Raw genomic sequence first — 15,772 nt, forward strand, 5'->3', positions numbered from 1 at the left:
GTTTAAAATAAATAATGTAGAAAATAAAGCAAAATATTTTAAGTAAATGAATTCATCAGCCAATCAAATGTGCGTTTGAGGGGAAAAAATGGACAGGCACATTCAGCAAGTGAAAAAGGGTAAATGTAAGGTCTGAAAATAATTCACTTTATAATGGTAGGGTCAATTCTATTCTTACAACATATGGGAAGACAATTTAAATGATTTATCGAACTGAACTCATTATATAATGCAAATGTGGTTGCTTAAAAGTTGGCAGTGACAATTTGAGCATCCTGAAAAGTTGCTAGTGTTATGTCCCTACCAGGGCCCGAGTGAGACTGATTTTCATTTTCACATCATTTAAAATAGGGATGTCCTGGTCACATATTTTGCAGTCTGAGTCATGTGATTTTGAGAATTTGCCAATAAAGAGTCTTATCCGATTCCATTAAAAAAAAAAAATGAACAAAATTCCAAACATGTTACAGTAGTGTATTTCCTCTTCCTCTTTTTCCAATGTTTTGGAGGATAAATAGTGAATATTTTTGTTTCTTTTGGATATGTTTCTGGACTATTTTGTTGCTTTTTGGCTCTTAAAAAGTTCAAAAGTGTACTGTCCAAAACAGTGCATTTCCGTGTGCACTGCCCAACTTGAGCTACCTAACTTAGTTTCCATACCGGAGGACTTGTTAACAAATTTCTTTCATATAACTTTTCCCCTCAAACACACAGATAGATGTAAAATACTTACATATAGTTTCCAAGGCAGAAACTTAACAGAACCATTTTCTATTTTATTTTTTTGCAAAACATTCTGATCAATTCAAGTCAATTTTATTTTAAGATGCCACGTAATTGATGATATTAATTCTAATATTCACTCACTGAACCTTGAAGTCCTACCTCCCTGCTCTGCACCTGTGGTGTTCTCATCACGGCTGGTCCTTGTTGCAGCATCTCTCTTGTGAGATGCTACAACAAGCCAAAGTTTCCACAGTTATATGTTGCTGTCGTATCACACGGTTTGCAAAGTTGCATTTTCTTCGCCGGCTTACCTTACCACTTTCATCCTAATTAAAGCTCATTGTATTTAAAAAAAAAATTTTTTTTAAAAAGCTGGTAGCACATACGGCTCAATACAGACGCTGATCAGCGGGCGGAGCTGCATGTTTTTTTTTTTTTTTACCCTGCACACGTCAGGATGAGTCTGAAATAGGCATGTGCTGGTATGATATTGTGACGGTATGATAACCTTAAGCCAAAATATCACAGTACGGTATCACTGTATTGCAATTACAGCTCTAAAATGTGTTACTTTGAGATATCTGGGTTTAAAAAAAAAAATCCGTTGAAGAGGATTTTTATTTTTCAGAACGTATTAACAAGTTGGAGCAAAGGTATAAAATAAAGTGAAAAAATACAAACTTAATAGAACAGGAGGGAATGAACAGGAGTTTCACCTGCTCCAGCATCCGTGTAGCACAGCTGACTCACTGACACTGAGCAAAAACCGGTGGGGGAGGGTTGAGCATTGAGGGATTTCTCCCTGCATTTATGGGACAAAAAAATAGCTGTTACCATAGGGACGGTATGACGTAAAATTTTAGCGGTTTTGAAACCGTGATGTTTTCATACCATGATATACCTTGAAACCAGTAATCTGCACATGTCTAGTCTGAAAGAAATAGGTATAAATGTAATAATATATGTATATATTTAAAGACAACCCACAGGGACAGCGGTAACAGCATGTAAGTAATGCCAACTGTCATGAATAAATACCAAACAAAAAATTATAATACTAGCGCGTTGAACTTTAAGTCACAGGGGTCAAAAGCTGGGAGGTAAAGTAACACCTTATAGTCTGAGAAATAGGGTATACAGTAGTATGAAAAAGTATCTGAACCTTTTATAATCTCACATTTCTGTATGAAATCACCATCAAATGTGATCTTTGTCAAAATCACACAGATAAAAACAGTCTGCTTTAACTAAAACCACCCATTTATAGATTTTCATCTTTTAATGAAGATAGTATGCAAACAATGACAGAAGGGGGGGAAATAAGTAACTGAACCATCATTATGTACCCCCCCTCCCACCCTTTGGCAGCAATAACTTAAACCAGACGCTTCCTGTAGCTGCAGATTGGCACATCGATGATGACTAATCTTGGCCCATTGTTCTGTACAAAACTGCTGTAGTTCAGTCAGATTCCTGGGATGTCTGGCATGAATCGCTCTCTTTAGGTCATGCCACAGCATCTCAATGGGATTTAAGTCTGGACCATTACTTGTCCACTCCAGAACGTGTATTTTGTTCTTCTGAAACCATTCTGAAGTTGATTTACCTTTGTGTTTTGGATCATTGTCTTGTTGCAGCATCCAGCCGCTTTTTAGCTTCAACTGTCTGGCAGACGGCCTCAGGTTTTCTTGCATAACATCTTGATAAACTTTTTAATTCATTCTTCTATTAATGATTGTAAGTTGTCCAGGCCCTGAGGTAGCGAAACAGCCCCAATTCATGATACTCCCTCCACCGTGCTTCATGGTGGGGATGATGTGTTGATGTTGGTGAGCTGTTCCTTTTTACCTCCACACATGACGTTGGGTGCTACTTCCCAACAATTCACCTTCGGTTTCATCGGTCCACAAAATATTTTGCCAGAACTTCTGTGGAGTGTCCAATTTTTGCGAACATTAAACAAGCAACAATGTTTTTTTAGACAGCAGTAGCTTCCTCTGTGGAGTCCTCCCATGAACGAACACCATTCTTGGCCATAGTTTAACATATTGATGTGTGCACAGAGGTATTGGGTTGTGCCAGTGATTTCTTTAAGTCTTTAGCAGACACTCGAGGGTTCATTTTTACCTCTCTGAGTATTCTGCGCTGAACTCTTAACATCCTCTTTGGTGGACGACCACTCCTTAGGAGATAAGCAACAGTGCCAAACGCTCTCCATTTGTAGACAACTTCTCTGACTGTCGATTGATGAACATCCTTTCCCAGCTTTATAAAAATCAACAATCCTTGATCACAGGTCTTCAGACAGCTCTTTTGACCGAGCCATGATGTACATCAGACAATGCTTCTCATCAAGACAATTCTTACCAGGTGTGTGTTTTATAGTGGGCAGGGCAGCTTTAAACCACTCATCAGTGATTGGGCACACGCCTGACTTAAATTGTTTGGTAAAATTTGGTTTCGATTGCTCTTTAATAAGTCTCCTTAGGCAGAGGGTTCACTTACTTATTTTTTCCCCCTTCTGTCATTGTTTTATACTATCCTCATTAAAATATGAAAACCTATAAATGTTTGGGTGGTTTTAGTTAAAGCAGACACTGTTTTTACATCTGTGTGAATTTCACAAAGATCAGATCACTTTTGTTGGTGATTTAATGCAAAAATGTGAAAAATTTTAAAAGGTTCAGATACTTTTTCATACCACTGTATATGATCATAAAGAGAATTAGTTCACTCCCAAACAAAGTATATTGGACGCCTATTGGACGCAATCAGTTAAATGAAATTGTTAATGTGTAGGTACTGTGTGACAATACTGTTTAACTGTCAGCGATAAAAGCTTGCAAAGCGAAGGATATGGACACGTCGGTCAGGTCGACCTGGGAGCGCCTTGATGGCGAAGGAGCGGCTACCTGGCCCTGATCAGATAAGAGTAATGGAAGCCAATGAAAAGAAGCCTGTCGCCGCTGGCCCCAGCAGAATGGATGTGCTGCCCGAGGTGTACCTCTGGTATCACACACGCCTGCGGACACAGATGTATTGGCTATTAAGAGCTACACTGAAATGCATTTCTACACAACGCTGGGTTTATTTTACAGAGATGTCCTTGAGGGAATTTAAAAAAAAACAAAACAACAACGAAAATAGTGTGAACAACTTGGGAAGTTTAACTCAACTTTAATGCCTTGAATTGACAATTGAATGCCTGGCTATTAAAGTAGCCCAAAAAAATTAACATTTGTACTTACACTATACACAGCACAGGGCTCTTTTGGAACAAACTTGTGAAGGAAAAAGAGAAAAACAATCAGTAACTCAAATTAGTACATCGGACATAAATCTACAAGTTATACAAACACCAGAATTTGGAAGGACCGCTCCATTTATGTACAGGCTTTTTTTGTTGTTGTTTAAAATCTGCGACACATTAATACACAGCATTTACACAGAAGGAGGAGCAACTAAAAAGACACCAACTCAGATGAGTTCTTTTCTTATGATACAAGTTCCCCTCCTTTAAGAGTTGCTCACTGTACATTTGATGAGGGAAGGGGAGAACGGGGCTGGTTGCCACATGTTTTAAGAAAAGCCTGGTGATCCACCAGGCTTATAAACCCTGAAAATGTAACATTAACAAGAATACATTATAAACTTTACTATTAAATTAGAACAGGTTTACAATGCTGCTTCAACATAGCACAAAAAAAAACAAAAAAACATTTGAATCCTTGGATCTGTTGATGGCTTGACAACCAACTCTGGCTTGCTTGTTTTTTTTTTTTCTAACTAAAAGTTAAGCTAACAGCTTCCATTCAACTGGATAGCTAGAGATTGTGAAAACTCAAAAAAAATGTCTCTATACTTTTTATTAGTAACTCTTTAGTAGAAACATATTACGTTAAAATCCCAGATAGCAGACCGACGTTGAATAAACGTTGATTTTCCATCAAAATCATCAGTGTGGTTGACACTGAAATTTTCGTGAATAAACAATGTTGAATAAACATTGCAAATACCGATGACACCTGACAGTGACATTGAAAGAACGTTTTTCTATGGTGTGTCAGGCGATGGCTGGGTTAGCATTGTTTTATAGTTGAAGAAATAATGTTGACAAATAGTTGATTTTTGATTGACCAAGAAATATGATTGAAAAGTCATTGAATTATGGATGAGCGGGAGTTATGGTTGAAAAATAGTTGTGTTTGTGGTTGACCTGGAAGACAGCGTACCTCAAATGAACTCTATTGGAAACACCTCATTTAAGGATAGCCATATTTAAAGGTAAGCCTGTTGTTTTTCTTCAGTGCCTGTATCTAGAATATACCGCATTTGTCAACAAAGTTGTATATAAAATGGTTTGCCTGACACAATGTGACAAAATTGCCGAAATTGTAAAAATCGTGCATTTGCTATGATTGGCATACAAGCGAAGACCTATTTAGCCAGGATGTTAGCTAAGTAAACTTTAGTTCAGGGAAAATTAATTCTTTTTCCAATTAAAGCACTAAAATCACTAGATATTACACAATTAAGGCATGTCTAAATTAATTTACTGAACATCAAGACAGTGCGGTAATTTTTCCATCGTAGCTAACTAACTAGCTAGCTCCGTTCCCACATGTAGCCCCAATTTGGTTTGAGATTGGTTGAGGAACTCACTTCACCACAAAATGCTGACAACTGACCCATGTTACCTGCTTGAATTCCTAGATTTGAATTAACTGTGAATGCAGTTTTGTTTGAAGTTTCTATTGATGTGATTCAATTAAAAATAATGTTAAATCTAGCCATTTTTTAATTTTTATTATTTATTAATTGATTATTAACCTATTTGATATATGAATATATATATATATATATATATATATATATATATATACGTATATGTATATACTGTATATATATATATATTTTCCGTGTATAATATTTTATTATTCAGCCTAGCTGTTTCTTCTGTCTGTAAACAAAGCAGGCATCTAAATATGGGCATATTTGTGAGCATTAATAACATCATGGTTGAAAATGAAGGAAACATAACATTGATTCAGCGTTGTTTTAATATTATTAATAATCAAAATGACGTTTAGGTTTTGTAAGGATTTCAACTTTGAAACAACATTAATCGAGGGTGCAAAAGTGATGACAAATGAACGTCGAGTGTCAACATTGATTCAACAATGTAAGATTGACAGCGGAATGTTGATCCAACATCTTTTCAACGTCTGTCTGCTATCTGGGATGTTTTATATTGACCCTACAAAATGAAATTACCGCTTACTGCAAAGCGATGTGTGTGTGACTACTACTACAAAACAATGTAGTTATCGTCTGAGCACAATTATGATAATTGCAATACTAACATTGTGCAACACCACCGAATGGCCGAGTTATAGCACGTGTGACAACCAATTTATTGGACAACGAACCCCGAACTCCCCTACATAGCTAAAAAAAAATAATAATAAAATCATGTATTGCCTTTAATTGTCAGAAAAGGCAGAACACATGACACACTTCACAAAAGTGTCAAGTAGGCCTCATGTCGAGTTGTTCGTGTGTGCATTTCTTCATTAAAATTCCAGATTAACAATCCCCAAATCCTACATTTTCCCCCTTCATGTCCATGAAATGAAGCCTGTGAATACGACCGGTCATGTCAAGTGTTGCTAATTGTGTGTCACGTTCACACTTGAACGCAACACGGCACTTTCACCTTCACCCGGCTAGCAACTGACAGCTTGTAGCGCCCAGAAATGATGACAAAGTGTTGAAGAATAAGAGCACAATTAGACATTTAGCTAGCAGGCTGAGAAATGTATGCTAATGATTAACGATTCCTCACTTTCACTTCTTCGGACTCGAACGGTTTCTTTTGTAAGACGCACTTAGTAATAATAACCACAGTTCATCAATAAGAGAAAGATTGAACACCGCTTGTCAGTGTGTCTATTATTCACAACTCCTTTGTACTAAACAGATGCATTGAACTAAAACTCGAACACAATAAGACCTTGTAGGATAAATGCTGTTTGTTTCATTCCATGAGTGTGAGTTTAAATGAAGCCAGGGATTCATTGACACTGTTAAAAGTGGTTTGCACTTCCAAAGGCCTGCGGCCTCGCCTTGTACGCAACATCTGGTTAACGTCCTAATTAGAAGTGCTTTAAAATGTGCAGGGTCAGGGTATGGGGGAGCTCTGATACCAAGTGGAGCAAATTGCAGTTACCATTCAGAGGCATACAAAGGCAAACTCTTAAAACATACTGATAAATTTTTAAAAGCAGTAACAGTGGATATACAAACCAGGCCAAATCTCGACTGGTGAAAATCTGTGTATAATTGACAATGTTTGGAACCTCGGACTTAAAGACTTGAAGGCTCTAATAAGCCACAATTGTTCTCTTATACTTAAAATATGTTTTTAGAAACACACAAAATATTGCCATTGATTTAAAAAAATCTATAACATTAGTACATGTTTTGACCTACGGAGGGCCCCATGTTTTATGCGCGCAATGGACGCGCGGGGTGATGATGTAGTTTATCACTGTCACTAGATGAACACTACCGGTGTTCTGCAATTCCTTCCTATGGACGAGACGTCCAACCCATGCGCACAACAGTTAAAAGCGGTGAGTACTTACAATTTGTGTTTTTATTGAGTCTTTTATTACATTTTCATTGCCTCAAAATACTTTTTGCATGTGTTTCCCCTCTCATACTTTAAGCATTGTGTTTTCTTGTGGTAGCTTTAAACCAGATTGTTGATTTGTTGACCAAATTAGTCACATAGCATATTTAAACCACCCTTATTTTATATCACTTCGTTTAAATATTTTCTTAAGGCATCTTTAGTATGTTCTGTCTGAATGCATCTACACAAAACAAGCTCAAAGCACACAGTAGTAGTAGCACATTTTGGCAGAACACCGGTTTTGCGCTACTTTCATCTTGTCTTATCCCGTCTTTCCTGTTCATTTTGTTTTTGCTGCTAGTTTTGTGAAATATTGACTGTGCTGTCATGTTCGTTAATGTTCCTCTCGGGTTCAAATTGAAAGGGGTGAACAGATGACGGGTTATGTCACTATATCACACTCTGGAAGCCTGGCAGCGTAACACAGTGACGTCACTGCCCTGCGACGTCAACAACAATGGCAACCTACTAGTCAAAGTAATTTTACTAATTATGTAAAAACGAAAACATCAAGAGGGGTTTTAATATCAAATTATTTTAACTTATAACAACGTTTATCTTTTAAGAACTACGAGTCTTTCTATCCGTGGTTCCCTTTAACCCTTTCATGCACGAATTAACAAGCCCCTCCCAACACCATTTGATTGGCAGACCATTCCTTTCGGTAAAAGTAAAAGCAAAGACAATAAAAAGCGAAGTAGAAAAGGCAAAGAAAAAATTGCCATTCTTTTTTTTCATTTGTGTTTTTCAATTGCAAAAAGTCAATGACATAAATTGTCATTGAAAATCCCAAACAGGAAAAAAAAAAACAATGACAAAAAGTAAAAGTCAATTACAAAATAAATTTTTGTATTTTCATTTATTTGTTTATTCATTTGTTTCTCTTCACATCTATTTATTTTTAAACATTTTTTATTTATTTTTATTTTGGTCCTCCTGTGATTCCATACTAGACGTCCAATCCACTCAGTCAAAACAGACTGGACATCTAACGCCGTCAATAGAATGCAATGAATTCAATAATATAAAAAATAAAAACTACTTGAGAATGTTACTTGGAAAGTGTGTTTCTGTTTTTATTTATTTTATTTCAATGAATTATCTTTTATTAACATTGTATTAATTTATTATAAAAATAGTAAAAGAAAAACATACATATTATATAATAATTATTAATATATACGATAACCAACATAATAGTTCATATTATAATATATATATATATATATATATATATATATATATATATATATATATATATATATATATATAACAGTAAAAAAATGTTAATGACCAAAAATACTTGCATTATAAGGGGTTAAAGATTCTGAACAGTTGTCCACTGTAGATACCACTGTCCCTGAAAGGGTTAAAATGATGAATGATGACGCTCATCTAAGCAGCTTTCACAGGTCAATTATCAAAACAGATCAAAATCAAGAAATTAAAAAATAAATAATATAAAAATTCAAATACCGTAATTTTCGCACTATAAGGCGCACCTGACTATAAGCGGCCACGCACCAAATTTGACACAAAAACGGCATTTGTTCATAGATAAGCCGCACTGGAATATAAGCCGCAGCTGTCCTCACTGTATTATGGGATATTTACACCAAAAGATATCATCCGGTAACAATTTATTTGACAGAGGCATCATAAGACCAAATGAGCCATCATGAAGTGTTGAACCAATTGGCAGCAAAACTTCATCGCTTCAAGAAGCTTCATTTGGCCATCACTGCTCCCTTGGGAGGGACAGTCAACCTCTGCTGCCACCTGCTGTCAATACTGTTGTTGTCCAACATGCCTCCTAGCATGCAATGCACGCTACAGATGCAAATAACAATCAAAATTCATGTTCTGTACTAATTATTTCTTCAGTTACTGTTCCAGTTGTTTCATTAATTGCAAGTTATGGTATTTGGTAACACTTTATTTGACAGTGGCGCCAAAAGACTGTCATTAGACAATCATAATACGACATGACACTATCACGAGCATTAATGAATGCTTATAACAGATGTCATTTAGTGTTATCCGGCAAATTATCTCACTTTTGAATGGATGTAAAAGATGCGAGCTGGACATAAATGGAGTTAGTGACATAATTTGCCGGATGACACCTATCATGTGCATTCATTATTGCCCATGACAGTGTCATATCATAATTATGACGGTCTTATGATACCGCTTTCAAATAAAGTGTTACCTATTAACCCAACTAAATCAACAAATCACTGGACTATAAGCGGCAGGATTCAAATTGAAGGACAAAAAGTAGCCGCTTATAGTCCAAAAATTACGGTACGTCAAACCGAGGGTGCTGAACCACAAATATTAATTCAATCTTGTCATACTTGCATCAAAATAATCTGTTGTCATTTTTTAAACAATCTAATCTCCCTCATCACGGAATTTGCAGACTTGATTTAGGCAAAGAGCAGCAAAAGAAACTTGTAGGTACGTCAATGAAAATTAAGCAGAGTTATCGTCGTCCATTAGAGAAACAAAACATTTTAAAAAAAATCAAAACCGACAAAAGTGCCAACTACAAGAGCAAGTCGCTCTCGCTAGTTGTGAGTAGCACTGCTCTCAGTGTCAGTGGAGGACAACGTAGTCGGGATAAAGAGGATGTAAACAGTTAATGTGTTGAAATGATTGACTTTTCAGATCACAGTCCTCAAAAATGATGATCCGTAGCATTTTTGTGAAGTTGTTTGGATAAATGCACATATTTTTTTTAATGGGAAAAACAACAAATATATATGAGTTGCACCTGAGTATAAGTCACACGCTGAAGCAAACTATGAAAATAAATGCAACTTCTAGTCTGGAAAATACGGCAATTGATAGTTTGGTTTACAGATGTTTCATAAATGAAAGTTTAAAAATAAAAAAGCGGTTCTTGCGACCTATCATTTTTTTCTGGTTTAGACTGATAGCAATTTTTGCTCCTGATACTGATTCCGATACCCGGCTATCTGGTAAGATACACACTTGGATTTCAAGGAATTCTTTCATGGCTTCGTCAGACACTACCCTTGACTAGACGCCAAGCCACTCGAAATGGATTGGATGTGATAAACTCATTAAAATTAACAGCAGAAAGATGATTGGACACCACACAACTGGACGTCCAACATCATCTTGGGAAGGGCGATAAGCGCTTCTATTTTTACAGTGACGTCGTGCCTAGCTCGCGGCCATCTTGGGTAGGGTGAACAGCTTCAGAAATTAGATTTCGAAGAGTACATATTGCGAAGCATCAGCACGTTATTTCTTAGTACTCCAAACTATGTCAGTTTAGTGCCGTATCGGTACCGATAGGTGCATCGGTATCGATGCAACACTATTAGACGCCCCCTGGCTTGATTTAAACGTTAAAAAAAAATATTCACAATCAGGCGCACGCGCAGAAACACAAACACAAACACACAGGTGAGCCACATCATCCTGTGGAGGAATATGGCGTGTCGCTGTGGTAGTTGTAGTCAGGGCAGACCTTCTGCACCAGTTTATAGTCCACGCTGTAGAAAGCGATATAGATACAGATGACCTTGAAGGGCTTGGAGCAGAGCCAGGACACGTGACTCTGCGTCTGCTCCTGATAGCAAACCTTGGACGGGTCAAAGCTGCACAGCGCCGTCTTCTTGTTGCGGTCCGTCTTCTCGTACTCGATGCGGCAGTTGAAGGACTTTGTGTCTTTAGTTTCTAGCGTGGACTGCTGGGCTATCTCGAACTCCACCACCTTGGACGGCGGTACCAAGCTAACTGACACGTTGCCCAGGCCAGTGGAGTTGTGGCGGAAGTAAACGCTGAAGGTGCCGTTGCCGTGGTCCACGATCTTGCCCGTGATCAGAAGATTGAGTTTGACCGTCTTGATGTTGGAGTGGAAGTCACCCCACCCGAACATTTTTTTGAACTTGCCGGTCTTGACGATGGGCCTGCGTTTAGTTCTGGCCTGAGGATCCTGAACATCTGTCTGGTTAGATAACCAGTCCCAGAAGTCCTCCATATTCTGTATATAGGACATTTCCTTCATGTTGCTTTTGAACCCCGGGGAGGCCCTGGCAAACAAACGCAGAGGGTTGAGGATCCGAGGACTGGCGCCCGTGGGAGACGTCTGTTCGCGTGCACCGTCCCCTCTCTCCATGAGCTCCGCGGCTCCCACTTGTGCTTTGCCGCATGTGGCCTTCGGAGAAAACACAACACATAAAAATGGATCAACAATTATGCAAATGTGGTATTTGGTTTCATTGTGAACAAATTTGTTGCTTTGCAGACCCGAAAAACATGCTTGTGAGCCATCCCGCTCTACGGATAAGTTTAATGTTTCCTTGACCAAGCTCATAAGTGAATTTAGTCCCATACCAGAATATTCAACTTTGGAATTCATCAGTGCCAACCCAGGTATATCTATAATCAATGGCGTAGGTTTGCATAATGACGGTAGGGATATAAAATTACCAACTTTTCGGATGCTCAAATTGTCCCCACCAACTCTTAAGCAACCTTATTTATATTATATACTGACTTCAGCTATATAGATAATTTAGATTGTCTTCCTATATTTTGTAAGGCTAGAATTGACCCTACTATTATTAAGTGAACTACAGTATCTTCATTCTGTTTAGACTTATATTGACCCCTTTTCACTTGCTGAATGTGCCAGTCCATTTTTTTTCTCAAATGCACGTTTGATTGGCTGTTGACTTGACCCTTCTCCCACAGACACAAACACACAATCACAGTCCCATCACAAATACTGTATTGGCCCGAATATAAGACGGCCCTGATAATAAGACGACCCCCTCTTTTTCAAGACTCAAGTTTGAAAAAAAGACTTTTTGAACACACAAATTAATTTTTATACAGAAAATTATTACAGTACATCCGAAACAAATGATTATAACAATATATTTGAGAGAAAAAGCATGTTATTTTGCCTTTTTCAAATCTTAATATCCGAACATTTAAATCTGTAAACTAAAGTGCAATCACATTTGTAAATGAATGGCTTCTGGTTTTTGAAATGTAAATAAACCAATCTATTGTGATAAAACAACAAAATCTGAACAAGGAAAAACATTGCAGTAAAATAATGCAAACTGGTTAAACTTGAAAGTAGCTGAGATCTGTCATGACAGAAAATCGCTTCAATGATATCTGGCGCCATCTAGCGTCGTGAATGGGGAGAGTAGCTGAGATCTGTCATGACAGAACATCGCTTTAATGATATCTGGCGCCATCTAGCGTCGTGAATGGGAAATAATGTCTAGACCGCGAATATAAAACGACCCACTCTTTTTCAGTCTTATTTTAATACAAAAAACACCGTCTTATAATATTAGAAGGTTTTTTTTTCCCGCCAGCAGCAGCCACTGTAAGTAATGCAAAAATGTTGTGGAGGTGGGGACAACACCACTAATTTTGCTACTGAAAGACCAACCAGCATCAGAGTTAGCATAACATCAATCTGTGTGAATTTCCCAAACTCGAGTAGGAAGCTGCTTTGCGAGAAATATCCTCCTGTATATGTTTTCTACTATCAACGTTAATTAAACTGTGAGAAATGTAGTTAACCGAGGTTTACCCCCTTCTTCCCAATTTTAATTTTATTTTCTTAAAGCAGCCCAAAGAAGCTTTCATTTTTTGTTGAGTTTGGCTGTGCTTGTGGACTAAAAGCAGTAGTGTTTTACCTGAAGGAAGGCTCCATTTTTATTTATTTTTGTTATTCCCTGACTAAGACGTTTATTTTAGTCACATTTAATTTCTTTATATCTGACAGACAATGCTGAGTGGTCCTAATACAAATGTCTATTTCTTGCTTCCTGGATAGTTAAGAGATTATTAACAAGTTTGTATATTTATTGTGTATGTTAATTTAATTTATGTTCAAATATTGCTATTTAAATTTGCTAATAAAAATCAGACATTAATTCAGGAAGTTTTTCAAAATTTTTCTTGAGTAGTTTTGGAAAAACAAAGGTTTGAATCGAACAGTGTATCACCTGAACCAATACACATGCACTGCAAAAACACACCTCCTTAAAACGAGTTAAATTCCCTTGTTTTCAGTGTAAATCTACTAGAAATAAGTGAAATGATCTGCCAGTGCTTCAAGTAAATTTTACTCACTTCGATTTCTTGAAATAAGAACAATAGCTAGGTGAAAATAAGCTTAACATACTTACTTTAAGCATAAAGTTATTTCAAAACATTATTTGAAAGCTAATTTTTCTGGATTTGAGTGAAAAATTACCAACTTTTAGATGTATGGGTCTAATAAGAACAAATAGTAATACTTACTTAAGTGGAATAATCTGACGTATTAATCTGTTAACTAGTCTTAAACACTCAAAACAAGATGGAGAAAATTATTCTACTAGATTTAAGAAACATCAGATTAAGACGTTATAAATTTGCAGTGTGAAAGTTAGTATAAATCAATACAGATTTATTTTACATTGATCATTTCGCATATCAATCAATTCAATTCATATTCGTGAGAAATGTAGCCCTGTTCACCCAATCTGTTTGGTTTTATTAATGTCCCATCCCCAGTAAAAAGTGTACATGCAGGTTATGCTGTTATATTGTTCCTAACAATATCGAGACCAAACCTACACCCTTGTCTATAATACTCACAAAGTACTGTTTGAGTTGTGGTAGTTAGTAATTTATATTAAAAACACCCCATTAATGGCGATAGAACTGCAACCCATTGGCAGTCAAATCAGTGTGTATCCGGTTTCCTGCTCACAGTCAGCTCCAGAGGTGGGTAGAGTAGCAAAAAAGTTTTCTCGAGGAGCATTACTTCAAAATAATATTACTCAATTAAAATTAAAAGTAGTCATCCAAAAATGTACTCAAGTACAAGAAATTAAAAGTAGTCATCCAAAAATGTACTCAAGTACAAGAAAAAAAAGTATTTGGTGGAAAGAATACTCAAGTAATGAGTAACATCGTGAGTAAATGCTTACAGTGTTAGATTTTTTTTTAAACAATGGTATTTTTTTCTCAGCACAAAGTTATCTATATAAACTGTTATTATTATTATACTGTACTATAACCTATCACATAACCACATTAAGACAAATAATTCCCCCTGAAAAACTCCATTATTGCATTCCGACGAGAGAAAAAAAATTACATTAATGAAGCGTCATTCGGCCAAAGAGCATGAGCGCCCTCTAGTGGAGAAAACATTATTATTATTTTTACTATTAGGAAATTAAAAGGATCATATTTCCGGTTTACCGTGGTCAGTTGGTGCCAAATAAAAACTGCGAGAGAGTTTAAAATCCCGTGCTTTTGAGTCATGTTGACAGCAGCGCTCTATATCAAATATTTATTTTTTTTACGGTGCTTCAAAGACGTGATGTGATTATTGTTGAGACGTTTCAGTGGTGAAACTGTTAAAGCCAATGTTGGAGTCTCTGACAAAATAAAAGTTAAATCTAACAAATAGAATAAAGAGGAGAAAATGTAATGACTAGCATAGCCCAAAGTAGCGAAATAGTGCTTCTTCCTCATAAATCTACTCAAGTAAAAGTAAAACGTATGGCTTAGTAAAACTACTGCTTAGAAGTCTTTTTCTCAAAAAGTTACTCAAGTAAAAGTAACGCGCTACTACCAACCTCTGTTCAGCTCCAAGGACCTAAATGAGAATAATCAGTTCCCCTCATGTAATGTATCTCAAGCAGTTAAAACAAGTCAAATCTCAAACTTAACATGCTGCTCGGTCTCAACCAGTATCGCATTTCTTTGCCATTCCATTTCTCTGAACCTTGACACATAATAGTGGGCAACAATAAATCAGGCTGGTTAAGTACGTGCTAAGTGCTAATCCGGACGCAGCGATGAACTGTGATCCTCCTTGTGCCTCAAAGCTGTTTAGCCTCAGGAGTGATTCCTGGTCCACTTCAGATAAAGCGTTAATAATTCACCGCAATAAGCTTAGCTAGTTTTATTAGTAATTAGTGCCGGCTTTCCCCAGGCCCGGTTGCGGGGATCACTGCGAGAAGCAGATGTTGAAAGCACTCAGAGAGCAGCGGCTGTTTAAACTCTCGCTGAGCTGCTGTGCGCTACTTCCAGAGTAATTACCATTTTGCTGTAAGCCTTAGTGAAGTGCACGTGGACTGAACTAACAAACTAGGTCTGTCTGCCGGAGTTACATAAAACCACATTTCGGAAAGTATTGTATTTTGTTACAAAGTACTTGAGTATTTTTGGGACTAACACTTTACTTGAGGGGTGTCACACTCATCTTTGTTACGGGCCACATCGTAGTTTTGGTTTCCTTCGGATGGCCGATATGTCTACGAAGCTGCTGCGACTTATCAA

At 37.0% G+C, this 15,772-nt stretch overlaps 1 protein-coding gene across 1 annotated transcript in view; it reads right to left on the minus strand.

The window, feature by feature from the left end:
* Nucleotides 1-8,708: 8,708 nt before the first annotated feature.
* The window catches only part of nxph2a (neurexophilin 2a), a 39,216-nt gene continuing 32,152 nt past the window's right edge, over nucleotides 8,709-15,772 (minus strand). Inside the window, exon 3 of the mRNA XM_057853367.1 lies at nucleotides 8,709-11,618. Coding sequence (XP_057709350.1) covers nucleotides 10,875-11,618 — 744 coding nt within the window. The 3' untranslated portion in view covers nucleotides 8,709-10,874. The remainder of the gene's footprint in view (nucleotides 11,619-15,772) is intronic.

Source organism: Corythoichthys intestinalis, chromosome 12 (assembly GCF_030265065.1).
Source record: "Corythoichthys intestinalis isolate RoL2023-P3 chromosome 12, ASM3026506v1, whole genome shotgun sequence".
Lineage (NCBI taxonomy): Eukaryota > Metazoa > Chordata > Actinopteri > Syngnathiformes > Syngnathidae > Corythoichthys > Corythoichthys intestinalis.